This window comes from Bidens hawaiensis, unplaced genomic scaffold, assembly GCF_021521415.1.
Source record: "Bidens hawaiensis isolate Kalapana, Puna unplaced genomic scaffold, B.hawaiensis_p1.1 tig00004857_1, whole genome shotgun sequence".
Classification (NCBI taxonomy): domain Eukaryota; kingdom Viridiplantae; phylum Streptophyta; class Magnoliopsida; order Asterales; family Asteraceae; genus Bidens; species Bidens hawaiensis.
This window is the reverse complement of record NW_027491304.1, coordinates 778,565-799,072: the sequence shown is the minus strand read 5'-3', so window position 1 is coordinate 799,072 and position 20,508 is coordinate 778,565. Positions and strand designations below refer to the sequence as shown.

At 33.8% G+C, this 20,508-nt stretch overlaps 2 protein-coding genes and 1 pseudogene across 2 annotated transcripts in view; 1 reads left to right on the top strand and 2 right to left on the bottom strand.

Moving 5' to 3' along the window:
• LOC143628252 (uncharacterized) overlaps positions 1-20,508 on the bottom strand; it is a 174,316-nt gene that overhangs the window by 53,110 nt on the left and 100,698 nt on the right. The window lies entirely within an intron of this gene.
• On the top strand, positions 1,666-5,146 carry LOC143628251 (acidic leucine-rich nuclear phosphoprotein 32-related protein-like). Its single transcript, XM_077097887.1, has 2 exons — positions 1,666-2,818; positions 4,227-5,146. Exons 1-2 carry the CDS (start codon positions 1,709-1,711, stop codon positions 4,449-4,451), a joined length of 1,335 nt encoding a protein of 444 aa, XP_076954002.1. The 5' UTR covers positions 1,666-1,708; the 3' UTR covers positions 4,452-5,146.
• LOC143628250 (protein LIKE COV 3-like) lies at positions 18,848-20,453 on the bottom strand (annotated as a pseudogene).

Below are 20,508 nucleotides of genomic sequence, written 5' to 3'. Positions count from 1 at the left end.
TCAAAATAGTTATCTTCTAAGCGTTTTGATACTACAAATTCCTAACTTCATTCACATCGCTAAGTACATCTACCTCAAGGACCATATTAGAAAGACGTTTAAACAACAATTCTACCTCTTTTCTTTTACTTTCCTTAGTAGTGTTGGTATTTAAGACAAGGACAGGTCTTTATTTTAGAAAAAATTATATACATGTAGAACACCATATTAAGTACTTCAAACCTAAATCCAATACTAGGGGTGTCAAACTTGACACGACCCGAAACCCGCAACGGAAAAATATAGGTTTTGGGTTGGCAGAAACAACTCCGTTTTCTTAAATAGGCCAACACGGACCCGACATGTTTAAAATACAAGTCAACCCGAGCCGTAAAAAAGTGAGTTGACTAGTTAACCGTTTAACAATTTTAGAGAAGTTAATAGTTTTAATTTAGAGATATGATGTTATAAATTTTTAAGTTAAATACCTAATTTGTTAAATTTTTATTTATCAATTAACTTTTGAAAGTAAAACTAATTTCTTTTTACACTATTATCTATTTGTTACTTCTAATAATTTCATTTATTAGTTCTAACCATATATTCTCCGGTATTTCATTCATTTGTGTTACCTTAAGCCAAATATGTGAACTCAAGTTAATTATTGGGAATGAGAGGTAGATACACAAAAACAATTATATTTATCACAAATTATTAACAAGTTTTATTGAATAAAAGTAATTAATTATTTAATTTATTGACAAGTCATAGGTATTCCTCATATTTGTATATTAACTTAAAATGGGTTGACTCGAAACACAACTCGAACACGAGACGAATTTAAATGGGTTGACCCGACACAAATAAAAATATGAGTTGGGTTAGGGTTGAAAAATCTCAACACGCAAACCCGCCAACCCGACACGATTGACACATATCCAATACAAATACCCAATGATATATTTAGTAATTAATTTTTAACCCAATGATAAATGTATTATTCTTTAAAATTACTTGTAGCATTCTCATCCAATCCTCCATATTATGTGAGGGATTGTTTTTATAATTTAGAGAGTGGTTTAGAGTGTTGTGAGTGAATATTTTTATATTTTAAAAAACATAGTGATTTTTTTATATATTTGGAAAGTTACTGTTCACCTATATAATTTTTTAATATATTTAAAAATCATTGTGAGTGAATGAAAGAGAAATGAAAATGATAAATGTATAAAAATGTATTATTTAATTGAAAAGAAAAGAGAAAAATATAATGTGTAATGTAATTTTAGATTTAGAAATAGAAAATTAGATGAGAATGCTCCATTTATACTTCCACCATCAAGAAAATAAAAACAAAATGGCAGTATCGTAAAATGACGGTATATCCAAGGCATATACTTATTAACCCGTCAGTCACCGCGCCCCTCCCAATAATATATCTATTTTTCGTGAAGCCAACAAACACACCATTATCCAATCTCCACCGTTGATTCCTACCACGTCATGAATCCGCACCAACACAATCCAACGGCCCCAATCCGTAACCGGACAAAATATCTAAACTCTAGGGTTAGGTTTGTTTAACCCAGGCAATACGAATACGATTGTGTGATTACTCTACTCGGGGCTCCATTTTCGTTTCCTTTTCCCAGACTGAAACATTAGGGTTTAAGCAATTCACTTGAGATTGTAATTCGAGATATCGATTGCGTTAAGTTATTCGCCGCCGATGGACGAGATCCGGGAACGGGCGGTGGAGACGGCGTTAGACGGCCAACGAGACACGGCGTCTGTACGGACGTTAACGCTTGACGGCGCCGTTAAGTGCGTTCAAGGCCGTCTTCCGCATCCGTCGTTGTTCCAGAAGTTTCCACACCTGCAGCACCTATCGATTGCGAATATCGGCGTTTCGTCGTTAGAACAGTTCCCGCGGTTACAGAACCTGCAGAAGTTGATATTGTCTGATAACCGGATTGCTGGTGGTTTGGAGTTTCTGGTTCAGGCTGGTTTGGAGTCGTTGCGTGATTTGGATTTGTCGAATAACTGGATTCAGGAGATTGATGACTTGAGGCCGTTGGCGGAGCTGCGGCTCGTGTCGCTTGATTTGTACGAGTGTCCGGTTACTAGGGTTAAGGATTATAGATCTAGAGTGTTTGGATTGATCAAGTCCCTAAAGTATTTGGATAAGATGGACGTTGATGAGAACGAGCGGCCCGAGTCGGATGACGATGAGGATGAGGAGGAGGACGAAGAGCCGGAGGAGGGGGATGAGGATGATCCGGGAAGCGGAGAGATTGACGGTGAGGAGAACGGGCCGAATCGGTTGACAAACGGGCAAGCTATTGGGCACGACGGTGTGGTTGATGTGGATGAAGATGATGAGAGCGATGCGGATGAGGAGGAGTCGGAGATTGTGCGAGGGTTGAACGAGAACAACGGGTCTAATGGTGTGGCGGGCCAGGCTAATGGATTTCATGGTGATGGGGAGGATGATGATGAGGATGGTGATGATGATAATGATTCGGATGAGATTGATGAAGAGGAAGTTGAGGATGAGGAGGACGTGATTGAGGTTCACGAGATTGAGGATAGTGACGATGAAGAAGACGGCGTCGAAGACGATGACGAGGATGACGATGAGGAGGTTGATAATGATGACGGCAATGGTGATGTAGACGAGCCTGGGAGTTCTGGGTGGCTGAATAGCACAGAAGGTGAGATTGATGGGCATGAGCAGGGTGAAGATGATGTAGATGAAGATGATGATGGAGAAACTGGTGAAGAGGAAGTTGGTGTTGAAGAAGCGGAATTTGAAGACGATGATGACCCTGAGGATGAGGTAGTATCTTCTTTCTTTGCCTTTAATAAAAGATTTTATTACATATACTTGTTCACTTATAATTCTTAATATGTTGGAGATGAAGATGATGTAGATGAAGATGATGATGGAGAAACTGGTGAAGAGGAAGTTGGTGTTGAAGAAGCGGAATTTGAAGACGATGATGACCCTTAGGATGAGGTAGTATCTTCTTTCTTTGCCTTTAATAAAAGATTTTATTACATATACTTGTTCACTTATAATTCTTAATATGTTTTGTTAATTTTTACTCTTGACATACATGCATAAATTAGGTTGCTTGATTGTGTTACTCTTTCTGTTTTTGATCTCTAACACATTTTTCGTTTGCAATTAATGACATTTTGTTGTTTGTGAGCAAAATTTGAGCTTATATGAATCAATTTTAAGGTTTTCTTATATATGAATTCCAAATATTCCATCATAAGAGTAGGGAGCAAAATTTGTGCTTAGATGAACCATTTTTGAGGTTATCTAGTACGTGAATTCTATTTTAGGTTATGTTGTATGTGAATTCTCTCTCTCTCTCTCTATATATATATATATATTTATATATATATATACACATACACACACATATACACATACAAGTGAAGATTCTGCCTTGTAGTCATCATGTAGAGTTTCTGACGAGACATAGCTCGATTTATTGTCTGCATGTTTATTAGGTTTTGTGAAAGAACAAGACCACATCTGTTTTAACTTTTGGTATATTTTCATCTTGTGTATATTGTAATGATATTTGTGCTTGTGGCTGATTGTTTAATGAATCTGTAATGATAGCTTTATCTCTCTCTTTTATATTGCCAGATTATTGTTAAAAAGAGCTCGTAATTGAACTATTTGTTACAATGAATGTTAGATCTGTTATTGTTTTTATACAAGTATAACTGATTAGAGAGTCCATAATTGAATTATCTTGTTCTTTAACATGATGTTTGTCTTCTGCTTAGGCTGTAATTGATTGAAATGTGCTCCAGATAAGCTTATCATGCCACGTTTATCTAATGAGTTGGATATATGCTTTTATTAATTATGTAACCTTACGTTATTGGAGTTAATTTCCGTCACTCTCTTTTGTTTTCTGTGTCTCAATTTGCTTTTTTGTTACGAGTTCTAATTTGTATCTCATGCCATGTTAATATTGATTGCATCATTCGTTGTGGGGGACTAATTTCTCCCAAATGATTGCTAAACTTGTTAAATTGGCTCCGATTAAATTGCTGATGTTTTAGGATTGTTTTTTGAAATTAAAAGGTTTCTATCTTTAAGTGAAGTGAATTTTGCTGTATTGTTAAGTTGTTGACATGGAAATCTCAGTTTTTTTGTGTGCTCTGTTGTTATTTATGTAAGTGATGTGTTTACTCAAAGGGTGGTTTAATGGTGGCAGGAAGAAGAGGATGTTGGTACAGGGTACCTGGTACAACCAGTTGCAGAGGGTGCTGGGGATGAAGATGATGATCCCGAAGTGGATGAGGAGGAAGATGATGAAGACGAGGAGGAAGATGATGACGATGATGAGGTGGATGTTCCAGCTTCTTCAAGCAAGAGAAAAAGAGATGAAGTAGATGATGATGATGACGCTGATGATGCCAAATCACCAAAGCACAACTAGCAAGTTGAATGATTTAGAAGTTTGGTTTGGTGAAGGTGATCCATGAATGGTGTTTTTGTGTTTTTTAATGGAGGAGATGATGAATGATAGTTTGAACTTTCAAGGATGGAGAAACAAGGTTGGTTGTAAACTGGTTTGGATGAAAGAAAGTTATAAGGTTCGTTTGGTTAAGTTAAGTAAGATATATCCGTTGAACAAACAATCAGGCAGATAGATTCGAATGGCAGTTGATGTTTTTGAATGACAGTTGATGATCTTCTATTTGGAGGGAAACGAAAGTTTTAAAAAACCACCTTAAAACCCTTAAATAACATATCAATACGAGTATTTTATGTCCGTCCAATAATAAAATAATATAGAAAATATTCAAAGTGAGAATTCGGAGAATGGAAGTCGAATCGACGTCGTATTGTTAAAAGAAGCAACTTGTAAACCAAAGAGTACTTGCTTGTGCTTCTCAATTGTGAAGTTGCAAGTGTGAGTGGAGGGACAGGTGTTGAGATCTAATAGGAAGGAAAGTAGAGAGATTCACGGGACTCGGCTCGCTTGCACTAAAGGGCTCAGCCCATCTAAGTGGCTAATTGAATTGAATGAAGGGGTTGTTGAAGTCATGCTCATTTGGCTCAGCTCGGCCTTTTATGTATTTTTTGTTTTTAATATTTTATTTGTCAAATTGTATTATTGTATTTTAATATATGTCGCGACTTTACTCACGTAACACTTTTAGTTAGTTTTATACGGGTTGTGTTAGGGAAACATCTTAATAGGCGGCCTATAGTATTATAAGCGGTCTATTAAGGGGTGTTTATCTCATATAGGGTACATGATAGGAAGCATTATACGCGGCCTATAGGGTATAATTGACAACCTATGACTGTTAAAAGCAGTCTTAGGTTGTCATATCTTACCTTATAGGCCGCATATAGTACTATATGTTGTCTATTGGTCCAATTTGAATAATAATAATAATTAAATAATAATATTTTTGTTATAAATTATTATTATTTTTATTTAATTTGTTCAGTTTTAAGAGAAATGTTCAAATGAGTTAATTTTTTTTAAAAAGGCTAAGAAGAAGAGTATTTTAGTCTACAATCTTAATATTGAAAATCACTTAATTTAATTTTAAAAACTCACTTAATTAATCTTAAAAACGCACTTAAATTCTCACTCATCTCCTACAACCACCATCGCCCACCGCCGCCTACCGCCACCACCTTGCCGAAAATGGCCACCGGAAAAACGCAATGAAAAAACACAACGTATAAAACACAATGGAAAAAACACTATGAAAATAAAAACACAATAACAAAAACACAATGAAAAAAACAATTAAATAACACAATGCAAAAAACACTATGAAAAAATAAAACACAATTGTATAACACAATTTTGGTAAAACACAATTTGTAAAAACCCACGAATTTTTATTTTATTTTTATATAGCAATATGGTACTCATATAAAAGATAAAAAAACACTCGCTAATAAGGTGAAATTGTTTTAAAAAAATGTCGTATAAAAAAGTTATTGACGTTTTAAAAATGATGATGGAATTTTACATGTGCCTTGCATTTGAAAAGAGAATGTTAACAAATGTGTTATCCCTATTATGCCTCTTACCCTTGTTTTATACTTGATTTTATCTCTAATCTAATCTCAACCATTAAAGTCTAAAATGAATGAAAAAGATTATTTCATACCCTTCCTACAAAAACTAATCTTCTTATTATAACTCAGGCAGTTTTAATTATTATTATTTATATAATTATTCGGTACAAACTTGATGTTTATTATATAAAAATAATAATACTAAATAATAATAATAAATAATAACAAATATTATAAATAATAATAATAATATTAATAGATATTATAAATAATAATAATAACAATAACAATAGGTAGGCCCCCTTTTGTAGGGATGGCAAAAAAGTCCATACCCGACGGGTATACCTGAAACCCGAAATAAATGGGACGGGTATACCCGAAACCCGATGGGTATTGGCCGGGTATGGGATTGGGATTTAAAATTTTCCACGGGTACGGGCCGGGTATGAGATTAGATGATACCCGACCCGATTACCCGAAAACAGATACCCATTTACCGAACCATATATCCGCAAAATTCTTTATATTTCATAGGTTGTGAAGCATATATATTAAAAATTATATACAAATTATAATAATATTATTTATTTATTGTCATTCTTATATATATGAAGTGCATTATATTTATATTTGTAATAATTGTTGTATGAGTAAGATGCATAAAATAATAATAATGAATTAAAAATGTACTTGAAAGTCCCAATACTCGATACCCACGGGTATGCCTGATACCCGGCGGATAATGGGCCGGGTATGGGACACGGTTTTATAAACGGGTATGTGCATGAGATTACCGATACCCGGCCCGAACCCGGCTCGTTGCCATCCCTACCCTTTTGTTGAAAGAGAGGGTTAAAAGGGACCCTATTGGTCGCCTATAGCACTATAGGCGGCCTATAGTGTTATAGACGGCCTAAATGGTCCATTTTAACCCTCCCTTTCACCAAAAGGGATCTCATCCACACACAAACAAACATTCAAATAAACACACACTCAAACACACTCATCGTTATATATTAATTACTATTATTATTACTATTTAATAATAATATTTGTTATTATTTATTTATTAAAGATGGAGGACGGGGTGGAGATGGAGATCGGCACGCGTCCCTTACGTCGGGCGTTAGACGCGGACAACGCCGGTCAGGGATCGGTCGTCAGACATAGGGTCGACGACAACGTCGATGTTCAAGATGCGACGTTTACGGAACCTGACATCGACAACACACCGTTTTTATAGATTTTATATATTTTGTTTTGTTTTGTAAAAACTCGATGTTTTGTATATAATAATGTTTTGGTTTTGTGTATATACGTGTTTATTGTTTTGTTTTGAAAAAAAATGCAATAAAACACATATTATTAAATAATTATAAAAAAATAAAAATAATATTAAATAATGATAACAAATATTATAAATAAAAATAATATTAATATATATTGTAAATAATAATAATAACAATAGGTCAGCCCCCTTTTGATGTAATGGAGGGTTAAAAGGGACCCTATTGGCTACCTATAGGGTCCATTTTAACTCACTTTCATCAAAAGGGATCCCACCTACACACAAACAAATAAACATTCAAACAAACACACTTAGCGCCGTCTATTACTTCTTCTTCTTTTTTTTTAATTATTATTATTATTAATTACTATTATTATTATTATTATTAATATTTATTTATTAAAGATGGAGGACGAGGTGAAGATGGAGATCGGCACGCGCCCCTTACATCCATGTGCCTTTAGTCGAGCCTGCCCGGATAGAAGCGGTACCCCTTACCACCGCCACATACTTTTGACCACAAGGAGAGCACGCCAGACGTTGCACGCGGACGAGGTGACGACCCCGGTCAGGGATCGGCCGACAGACGCAGCGGCGACGACCACGTTGATGTTCACGATGCGACGTTTACGCCCCCAGACATCGACGATACCATGTTTTTATAGTTTGTATATATTTTGTTTTATTTTGTACAAACTCAATGTTTTGTATATAATAATGTTATTGGTTTGGTGTATACGAGTATATTGTTTTGTTTTGAAAAAAAATTGTTATAAAAAACATAACTTTTTAAAAAATTATTATATTATATAAAAACAATAAAAAAAGGAAAAAAATCAAATTAAATCATAAAACATAAAAGAAAAGGAAAAAACATAAAAATTTTAAATAAAAAACATAACAAGACAAAATGATGGATTTTTCTAAAAACACACCCCTTAATAGGCGCCCTATAGTGCTGTTGGCGGCTTATTAAGGGTTTTTTTTTTAAAAACCAATGGTACCTCTAAAATTTCCCTTTTACATCTAGTGGTGGATGGTTTTTTTTTTCCTATGGTTTAGGCTAGTGGTGTTCATCGAATCGACTAACGAATTTTCAAGTTAATCGAATCGAATTATTCGAATAATTTATTTTTTTGCTGGTATGCGTATTCATTTAAAAGTTGGATTATTCGATTCGTACTCTTATTCATATTATATCCCATATTCGAAATTCGATTATATTCGTATTTGAAACTCGAATTCGAATAAATTCGAATTGATTCAAGTTCACCTATGTCAAAAACTTCAAAAACCATAATCATCAATGTAAAACACATAAATATAAGTTTCAAGTAACTACAGTACCACATGATAATAATTTCAAAATTAAATATTGACAAAATTAAGAAATATCAGTATGCGTTATTGGAATTAATAATATGTTTTGGACATTTATTATTTACGGATTTGACCAAAATTAATAAATTAAACATATATTATATAATATGAATTCGAATTTCGAATCGAATCGAATAAAAAATCATGAATTCGTATTCAGTTATTATTCTCGAATACGAATCAAATAGAATTCGAATATTTTGAAATCAAATTCGAATCTTCATATTCGAATTCGAATCGAGTCGAATTTCGAATGTTTCGAATTCGAATCAAATTTTGAACACCCATAGTTTGGGCTGATTGCCGTTTCAGTTCATTTTTTTATTTTTATTTGTTTTAATAAAAGTACTTTGTGATTTTCAAATTGTGGTTGTTTTATTAAATTCTTTTCTTAAATAATCAAAATGCTTTTGTAATTAAAAAAACAAAAATAATAATAATTTAAACCTATGAATTGATCCTAGTATTTCATCTCTAACACTAAGAGTGTTTGTGGTGCGGTTTGGTACGTTTTTTGACTAAAAAGAAACCTAACCGAAAACCAAACTTTCGGTTTTATGATTTTTTAGAACTGTTCAGTTTCGGTTTTTTCGATTCGGTTATAGGTTTTTGGGTTTTGGTTCGATTTTGCTACTCGATTCAACTTTTTGGGAAAAAAAATGACCAAAGATATTGAAATTGGGCATGATATTTTTTTTAAACTAATAATTAATAGAATGTTGAATATTTGGACTTCAAATATTAAAAGATAATAAAAGATACATTTAAAATCAAAATTCAAAATTTAAAATCAAAACCAAAAATACAAGTTTATTAGTTATTAATTATATGTAGAAACCAAATATATTTGTTATCAACCATATGTTAAACTAAACAAATAGTCATCAGTAGATTTTGTTTTAATGGTTACGGTTAAGATATTTTCGGTTCTTAACAATATACAAAACCGAACTAAAACCAATATTTCGGTTGTTGCTAAAGTTCAAAACCGAACCGCTGGTTTCTAATTCGGTTTGGTTTTTCCAGTTCGGTTTATTTGGGTTTTTCATTTTCAAATCTGTTTTATGGACACCCCTTTCTAACACGCTCCCCAGTCCTTCCCCCTACCTTAGGGAAGCGATGCCGCCTCCACAATATCTTTAAAACGAGTTTAAAGCCGACCAATAAAGACACCCTTTGTCACCACTGGCAACACACTTATCCCTGAACCACTATCATCCTTTGAACACTCCCCCCTATGTTCGACCACATTCCACCTCCTAAACCTTGGATGTCTAGAGCTCCAACCTTAAGTAACTAGAGCTTCCAATCAGTGAAGACCAAAGAGGGTGTGGTAGATGTAACGTTGGGATATTTGGGAGGACATCTAAATCAGTTATTGGTTTTGTTTTGAGATTGGAGATGGTCACCGATAGGTTTCTGCTTGTTCGAATTGAAAGTTTCAAAGCTAAATTCACACTCAATTCTAGTTCGAATAAGATTTTCAAAAACCCATTCGAATTTGCGTTTCGAATAAACCAAACTAATTATATTCACAATTACAAAAAAAAAAAAATAATAATAATTCCATAATGTTACTAATAGACTAATATTAGTTACACATGATGTGAAATAAAAAACCTTAGCCATAACCTCAAAACACATACATTATATGACCTACAATGAACCATACTAAGAATGTGACTGATAACCAGAGGTGTTAAAATTTGAATATTTGAATTTCGGATTGAAGAAAATTTTGGATAATGAATTTCAATATTAAAATCCGTATGCATATTCAAAATCTCGGATTCGAAAATCCAAATGAATATCTGTATTCTAAATAATATTTTTACTATTTAATAAGTTTTAGAAATATATTTAAAAAAATAGTTTCAAGTATCCTAATTATTAAAATTATCCAAAAATTATTCAAAATATTATTATCTAAAATTTTAACCAAAAAAATAAAAAAAACCCAAAATTTCTAATAAATATTCATTATATAATAATATTTAAAAAAGCAATTCGGATATTCGTAAATTTTCAAAATCACTTTCCGAATTTGAATCCATAAAATCAGAGGTCTATCAAGGTTTTTTTATAGTATAAATACAAATTTGGAATTTTTAAACACTTCTCCGGATAACATTATTTTTTACTTTTGTTATCATAAAAAGAAAGTTGCTATTTTAGCATCGAAACACAACTTTCACTTGAGTTTCAAAAGAAGAAATAGTTTGTTGATATAAAAATTGGTAAATTTATTTATCATGGAAATATTTATTTTGGATAAGCAAAAACTGAATTTCACATTCTAACCGTTGATCACATATCCTTGTAAGTTCCTCCGAAAGCCACAAACCAAGCACCTAATCTCTTTCCTTTCCACAAACATGTTACTCCGATCCACACCCTACATCTCCCAATGCCTTCCTCACAACTACTCCCGCCGCCGTGTCGACGTCATATCCATGGCAAAGCAATCTGATGACACCGCCGGACTTCCTGAAACACTCGCCGTAGCCGGCGGCTTAATCTCCACACCGGTAATTGGATGGTCTCTTTACACCCTCAAGACCACCGGCTGCGGCCTGCCGCCAGTGCCCGGTGGATCCATTGGAGCATTGGAAGGGGTTAGTTACCTGGTGGTGCTCGGGATTGTGGGCTGGTCTTTGTACACAAAGTCCAAAACCGGGTCGGGTTTGCCGAATGGGCCGTTTGGGTTGTTGGGTGCGGTGGAAGGGTTGTCGTACTTGGCGTTGGTCGGGATCTTGGTGGTCTTTGGGTTGCAGTTTTATCAGCAGGGCTTTATTCCTGGTCCGGTGCCGCTTCCCGGAGACAGTGCTTTGGTTGAGATGTTTATTGATTGATTGTTTGTTCACTCTATGCAATTTTATTAGTTACTAGCTTTTGCACCCGTGTATTACACGAGATTTGTCAAATGATAAAAATAAATAAGTTCTGTTATTTCAAAAAAATAAACAAAATGGAAGGTAAAAATAAATTAAAAAATCAGGTATGATATTTTAATTGTGATTCTTAAAATACTTTTCATTATTGAAAATGCGTGTAGCTTAACATACCACATAATAAATCTAAAAGATTCATTGATGATGATAAACCGATCGAGTGGCTATAAATGCAAGTGCATACACAAGCCTTTGAGGCTATATTAGTTTTTATTGAATTTTTTTGAAATGAACCAAAGTCACCATTTTTTAAAATGATCCATACGTATTCGATGATTGCCTCATGTCAAATCAAAACGAAACATGTGATACAATTGTAGTCCGACATGCGACATACACAATTTGGTAACAGGATTGCATGTCCAAAAGGTGTCTTCACATTAAGCGCAACATGTGATACAAATTTTGTATACAAAGGAGTATTTTCAAATTTGTAAACATCATTTTAAGGTCTCATTTACCATGTAAATTAATGTATTAGACAAAATAAACGATTTATGAATTATAAATTTTTCACGTCTCACGACTTATAAAATGTATCTTCTTCATGTTTCACTATGTGTACTACACATGGTGAATAATATGAACTTAACGTAATTTTTTGTGTAACAATGTTTAAAAGATGATGATCAATGTGCATATAGACAATTATCTATAGTATAATGTCATCAAATTACATATATGCACACCTAAATATATACTTTATGCAATGTTATAAAACCACAACCAACCCAATAATTGATTATATTTAGCATCAATTCTTCTTGAATGGTGATTATAAACGTGACATTTATACACCTTTAAATAGTTAATAAAATCCATCTAACGATGCTATAACCCAACTGATAAAATGGTTTTGACTAATGGATAGTTAGGATGAATGAGATGAGATATTAGGAATTATGATGAAAAATTAGGCTATGAGTGAGTGTAGGCTTGACACCTAAGCATCAACACTTTGTTTATTAGTAGAGTAACGTAAATTTGTTTTGTTGAAATTGATTATGTAATAAATGTTTATGAAATTAAAAAAACGAAATTTTACAGTTTCAAAAAAAAAGAATTAGAAAATCTAAATTACATGACTCCAAATTTCTTTAGGTATAACTAATCTTTGTTTCAATGCTTAAAAGTTTTTTTTAGAATGACTACATTTATAATTTTAAATTAAAGATACAAAATTAATATCACATTAATTGGAAATTTAAATTAAATAGCATAATTAAAATTTTATATATATGAAGTGAGAAGTCTCGCATAATTCAAACTGAATTCATGTGTCCTTATTGTTAAAACATGTGTTTAAATCTTTAGTAAAAAGTAATGTATACATTGAGAAAAATTATGTTTTAGGTTTTATATTATTGTAAATAATTATTAATATATGCATTATATCTTGAGATGTAACTCATGGGTCAAACCATTTTCACCAATGACCCATGGATAGCATGGATTAAAGAGAAAAGAGATTAGAAGATTAGTATGAAATTTTAATCTAGGAATGAATGGGTTAAGAAACCTAGGCATCATTATTTTTGTTTATTAGTATTGTAAGATTTGTATTGAAGTTAATACCACATGATTATCTTTTGCTTCAGTTACTATATCATGACTAAGTTACAATCCATTTTAATTAATTATTACTATTTGTTTTAAACTATTAAAATACCTGACTGTTAAACCAAACCGATAACAAGTTTGAACAGATTTACAATTTTAAAGCGATCTCTGGTTTAACATATTCATTTTATACACCATTTTACCCTTAATCTTTACATTCAAGATACGAGGCAATCAACCTTTCTTTAAGTGAGAAAATGAGTCATGATTCAACAATGGTTGGATATGATCAAGCTGTTCCAATTTGCTTAAAGAAAAAACCAAGGCGTCAAGAAATGAATCACGCCTAATTTATTTGCACTTTTGTTATTTACATATGCTCATGTTCCACTTGCTAGAATGTTAGGATAGAGTATAACACAATAAGGGTATATACGAGCCGAGCTGCTGAAGAACTACCGACTAAAAGCTATTGTGACATTCGTCAATTTCGGGTCTCGTTTGTATTCGTTTATCATGTAAACCGACCCATTTTGTAAACCAAAGCTTATGATATAATCAAAATGATGGATTTTATGTTACAATATTGTTTTACACTTGTTGGGTCTTGAAAACATTCTTTTTGGTCCTTAAAACTCCTTAAAATGACTTAAACAAAACTTTGGGGACTATTATTGCCATTTACCAAAAACTTGTTTGACCATTTCAACCATCACATGCATCTTTACCCTATTTGTATGAACCATACTCTTACCATTATAAAAGCAAGGCTCCATACACCATTTTGGTTGTTCATCTTCTCCAAAATCTCTCTCAAATCCAAGTATTCATCTTCAACATTTTGTTATTTTGATTTCTTAAGGTCAACTAACTATAGTCTTTCATTTTAACTTGTTCATCTAATATTACTAACACTTGAATATGGTGGTACAACATATATATAATACACACCCCTTGTTTCCTTTATTTGTTACTTCACCGACTCCGGTTGGTTAAGTTTCGAATGTCATAAGGCAAGGCTTCATGGAGGACTTCGTGTTCTTGATATATATATACACACACATAACTTATTATACATATCACTTATGACTAACTTCCAACCCTTTTAGTTTGTTCATCTTATTTACAAGTTCCATGGTGTGGGTTTGTATAAGACTAACCTCGGTTTAACCGAAACTAGTCCAAACCGGAAACCGAACTTTTGTTTACTAATTTTGTTAAAATAGTTGTTTAAACATGTTTATTGCTAGATTTGAGTTTCAAAAATCATTTTTACAAGTTCTTTGATATTAAGCATATGGAATCCATCTATAAACTCGTTGGGAGATGGAAACCAAACTAAACCGAAACTTTTGCTTAAAAGATTTGTAGTTAACCTTTTAGTTGTAAAATTTAAGTTTACTTCATTTATAAACCAATATACAAGTTCTATGATATTTGGGCATGTAGAAACCATCTATGAACTATTTGTGAGATGGAGACCGAACCAAACCGAACTATACCGACTTTTACTCGCTTAAGACACACAAGTGTGTTTTTAGCTATCAAGACTTGTATATTTCTATAAAAATAGTTTACAAACTGATTTTAATTATTTTCTTAAGTACTTGGAATTGTTGGATCCAAATTGATCTCATCACATAGTTTGGACCGACAAAACCGAACACTCGCTTAACGTGCGTTGTTAGTTCTAAACAATAGATCTACATACTTGGTTAAGTGTTAGTATATTTTAATGAGTTATCTCATAACAATTAATATGTTGGAAAGTTGACTTTGGGTTTGACCATTTGTCAAGACCCGAATCGACAACCCGAACACTCGTTAAAAATCCGTTTTAGTATCTTTGTCCCAAAGGAACTTGCATTTTAGCATTTTTCCCACTTTATTACTTAACATTGGTTAAGTAAATATTAAGGTTAGATACTTTAACCCGGTTTCGAGCAAACTTACATTTTTAAAGGATTGTTATTATAAATTCTTAAATAGTTACATTTTAAACCTTGAACTTTAATTGTTTACTTTTTGCAACAATTATTTTATTTAAAGATCTTCAAGACAACCATTCTAAATCCAAGATTTTATTGTCATTTAGGCCTTGATCGTTAAACTTCATCCATCCGGTTATTCATCTTTTACCGATCAAGTTTTATACTTGAACGTGAGTAACTTCATACCCCGTTTTCTATCTTTTGTTTTGGGGTGACATTTCATACTTATTCAAATCAAATGCTTTATACTTGAGTCTTAAACCACAAACGTTGTTGTATACTTTACTTGAATAATTGCTCGATTTGGTGTTCTATGCTTATATGCCTATGTGTTTATCGCTTTCGGTTGGTGGAATCTATAAATCCTAGACTACTTGGAATCCCCTTGTAGCAAGGTGTCGTTAACATAATGCAATTAACGATATTCTATTAAATCCTAGACTACTTGGCAATCCCTTGTAGCTAGGTGGCGCTAACGTAATTCTATTAGCGATTGTCAATTTATCCAAGTTTATAGCTATTATTTATGGTTTTGTATACTAGTTTTGTGGCTTTTCATACTATATATCTATTGTTCAAACTTATGAATTGCTCACCAACCTTTGTGTTGACAACTTTATTTTATGAAATGTTACAGGTTTGCTAGGTTGATTATGGAGTTCGGTGAAGAAAATGACACAAATACCGTTAGGATATTAGCAAAAATGAACAATATTTGATTTGCTATATTTTGCCATATTTTGTTGTATTTGACTTATGAATATTTGGTTATGTGACATTTTCGATGTTGTGAAATGAAATGAGTTTGTTAAATATAGTCGCTTTAAATAGTGTCATGCGCTTATGAGCAATCGTTGCACTCCGGCATGTTCCGCCGCCTTTGGTCGGGGTGTGACAGCTATAACCTAAATGTCTCTTATTTATAAATGGGCTTGAGTATGAGCCTGGCCAAACTCACGGGACCAAAAGATATGCATACAAAGATAATAATTAAAAAAGGGTTATCACTAAAATATGTTACAATCGCAAATAATAGTACAAAACAATATTGATGAACTTTCAGAGTGAAGTGAATTGATAAGAACTCATGTGATAACCAGCTAGATTTGTTATTCAATTCACTAATTGATCTCAGATGACTACAAGAAACAAGAACACATAGTAGAAGGAGATGGGAAACAAATTTTAATAAGAGAGATGGGAAGAACAATGATTGGAACTCGAGTCTGATTTATGACAATTGAATTCAAAATGATAATAAGAACTAAAAATGAAATTAAATTGCAACGAAGAAGATGACGTCAACAGATCTACAAACTCATAACAACCACAAGTGGTCCCAGGGCTACGCCCTACTCAATTGCAAAGCAACGAGCCTAAAAACTTACTAATATCATTCTTACTTCCCTAAGAAGTTATTAACCTATTTATAGAAAAGGAAATTACACTTAATACCCTTTTAGAATAGACAAATGGCACTTAGAGGCTAAACTATATAATGATCTCTATCAATACTTCATCCTTAACACAAGTCTTGTCCTCAAGGCTTGGTAGAAGAGCCCACAGCAGTGTTAATGACCCCGTCCGACTGAAAAACATCCATTGACTCCATTTGAAAATGTAACCCGTCGGAATCATCCGATTCATCATCTCTTAGCAACATCAAGCGAAGTTTACCCTCTAGGCATTTATGGGCTAGACTATATTGTTGACCACATTTGTAACATAGCCCTTTCTTCCTAAGTTCCTCCCACTCCGTATGAGACAGAGAACGAACCCCTCGATCACGGTGAAACACCTGCCCATAATCAGAAGAAGAAGAAGCCAAAACAGATTTGGGAGTGGAAACTAGTGGAGCAAATGTAGACCCCTTATCCGATGTGTTAATGTTGAGTGAAGTTTTGGGCTCATAGTGACCCAAAGTATTAAGCCCAGCAGGTACTCAAATATTTGCGACCCACCCGGATTGAGATATCTGAAGCGGGACAACGATGAAGTACCGGAAGTTGGTCGGAGCATCAATTCGACGTCCTTGGACAAATACATTGCATCCAACCGCGACTGTGGTCGATGCAAACGTACCCACCGTTTCACATCGGATTTCAACCCGACCACAAAATAACCCAACGATTGAGGTTCCGGCAAGCGAGGAACCAACAATAACAAATACTCAAAATCATCTATATAATCGTAAATCGAATCACCCTGCTGAATGGTAGCCAATTGCTCATACGGATTTTGAATCTAAGCCGCTAAAACGTTGCAACAGTTCCGATTGAAACTCTAACCAAGTAAGAGACGTACGCACCTGAGTGATAATTGTATACCAATGTAGCGCAACACCAATCATACTCACTTGAGCCATCCGAATGCGAGAGTCGTCAGGAGTTTTGTTGAGATCAAAATACAGATTCGCCTTCTAGATCCATCCTCGAGGATCAAATCCCGAGAATTCTGGGAGTTTAATCCTTTTCACAGCCCATGGTAATCCAGAAGAAGCATCAATTGAATCTAATTTCGGCTCCGGTGAGGTGAAAATCATACTAGAAGATCCAGATCCAGAAGAGTCGGTCACAGGTTTCTTCTCTTGAGATTTCATCCAAGTGAGCATCACCTTGCGGAATTCAGCCGTTCTACTCGATCCGCTTCTAGCGCGGAGAGAGAAACCCTAATTTCAGTAACATCAGATTGAAGCTGTTGAATCTGTTGTTCGTGAATGTCCAAACGAGAATTTTGATTCACCATAACTGAACCAGAATTAGAAATCAGACTCAGATCCTAAAAGCAGAACTGAAATCGAATTGGATCTAAGATCTAAACGTAAGCTCAGATATGGAAATTGAAATCAAAAGGAGAGCGGAGGTGCGGCAGGTCGGACCAATGATGGGAACTCGAATATGATTTATGACAACTGAATTCAAAATGATAATAAGAACTAAAAACGGAATTAAATTGCAACGAAGAAGATGACCTCAACGGATCTACAAACTCATAACAACCACAAGTGGTCCCAGGGCGTAGCCCTACTCAATTGCAAAGCAACGAGCCTAAAAACTTACTAATATCATCCTTAATTCCCTAAGAAGTTATTAACCTATTTATAGAAAAGGAAATTACACTTAATACCCTTTTAGAATAGACAAATGACACTTAGAGGCTAAACTATATAATGATCTCTATCAAACAACCACCAATTCCTAACAATTTTCATAGACCTTTGCCCTTCTCTTTCGCATTATACAAGGCGAGGCGAGGGTTCTTTCATCAATCCCATGGGCTTGTTCACTTGTTGTGCTACTTGGATTGGGCCGGCCCGTTGATTCATAACACACAAAGGATGATAGTTGTGGAAAATGAATACTCCTACCTTATATTTTCTAAGGCTTTAGGTCCATAAAGAAAAGTTTGAACTGCAATGTGTATCACAACCATGCATCAATCATTTTGATTATGATTTATGAAGCTTTTAAACTTTGGATTAAAATATTGTAAACCAACACTTAAACTGAATGTTTTACATTTCTATATTCATTATCCCTTCAACACTTTAGCCATCTCTAAATTATAAAACTTTCAAAGTTTACACTCATATCATACATGTGGAACAGCAAACTTTTCAAGACGTTAACTTCGTTGGCATCGACATGCCTCCCGAGATTATAATCTCTGCATAACACATAAACATAAAAGTTCCCATTTATCAACAAACATACATAGGTACACATTCAACTTAAACAATGATAAAAACAATAACTAAATAGTGAATAATCATACCTATACCTTCCCGAACTGAGATATTTGGCTTCATGACATCTTTAGAATTCACAAGTACAATATCACCTAGGTAAAGGTGGTTGGTCGGGACATACACGCAACATAGCTCTTCGGTACCGGTGTTTTTCCAAAGGATAATGGTTAATGTTATGAACCCAATCGCGTATTCCCCTACGCTTGGATGTTTTATGATTGCAACTTCCTTAAATGCATGTGAACCTTGTCCTGGAACATATAATATATCATCAACTGGCCATAAGGTTAAAAATGAAACTTTTGAAAGCCAAATTATTTAAATTACCTGGTGAGATGGCTGCACTGATTTGTTTAGATGCAGTGTAAATATAACTCATGAGAGGCATTTTTTTAATTATAAACTCTCCCAAACTTAGAAGAGAAGAGCCCAACCATGATGACATGAACACACCCACAAAAAATATGAATGTTATAGTAGTAATGAATCCAAGACCTGAAATATTTATTTGGTCAAATGTCTAATAATCCTATAAATATAAGAACATAGGAGTACTGTGGACCAAATCAACGTTAACGATATTTAAAAGGGCTACCAATGAAATAAATATGTGATTTTGGATTCAAACGTTGCTAAATATCTGTTGTCATTTTATCATTATGTGAACAATTAAGGATGCTATCTTGCTGCTTATGTGAAAACAATAAGGTGATTCACTGACCGAATATATTAACTCCCAAAAGAATGTAGATCGGGGAGAAGATCCAATCACCGAGTTGAATGAACCACCAAGTCACTTAAAATGTTATGGCTATGGGAGATAAAATGACACTACAAACAATTAAATCATTAGTAAACAATTTGAAAAAAAAGACATATTAATCCTAGTATATATTCTCATTTCTGTGAACCTACCGTCAGCATGCATACTTACTGCCTGATATCTAAATTATAAATAACAGGAAAAGACACACAAAACGGTTGTCAAAGTTAATTAGTTCATCTACATATGACAATATGTTGTATCATTTTGTTCTATTTGTAACCATAATTGACTTATATATGAAACAAGAATATTAACAACAGTACCATCCAGTAATAAATTTTTTTGAAGCCCAGCTGCGAAGCACTTTAATAAATGCCTGCACAAGTAAAAGGATAAAAAAACAAATACTCTTTCAAAGATAACGAATGTAATTCAAAAAAAAAAAGTGAAAAATGTGGTAATCTAATATTATGAATCAGACATGTAGTAGCACATTGTGTGCACAATTGATTGCAAATTCAAAGCAAAAAAAGAAGAAGAGTGATTTGAATTGATTTTGTAATTGAAGACCTCTCTGCCGGAATTATGAGAGGAAGAAGCCCCGGGAGGGGTATCTGATGGGGAACTGCTAATATCGGAGTATCCAGTTGCCGGAATCAGTCGTTCTAGATCTCTGTCTCTGTCTCTGTCTCTGTCTCTCGTCCCCATTTTTCTCTAGGTTTTGTTTCCGGTGAAGAGTTCCGACTGACTGCAACGAACGTTT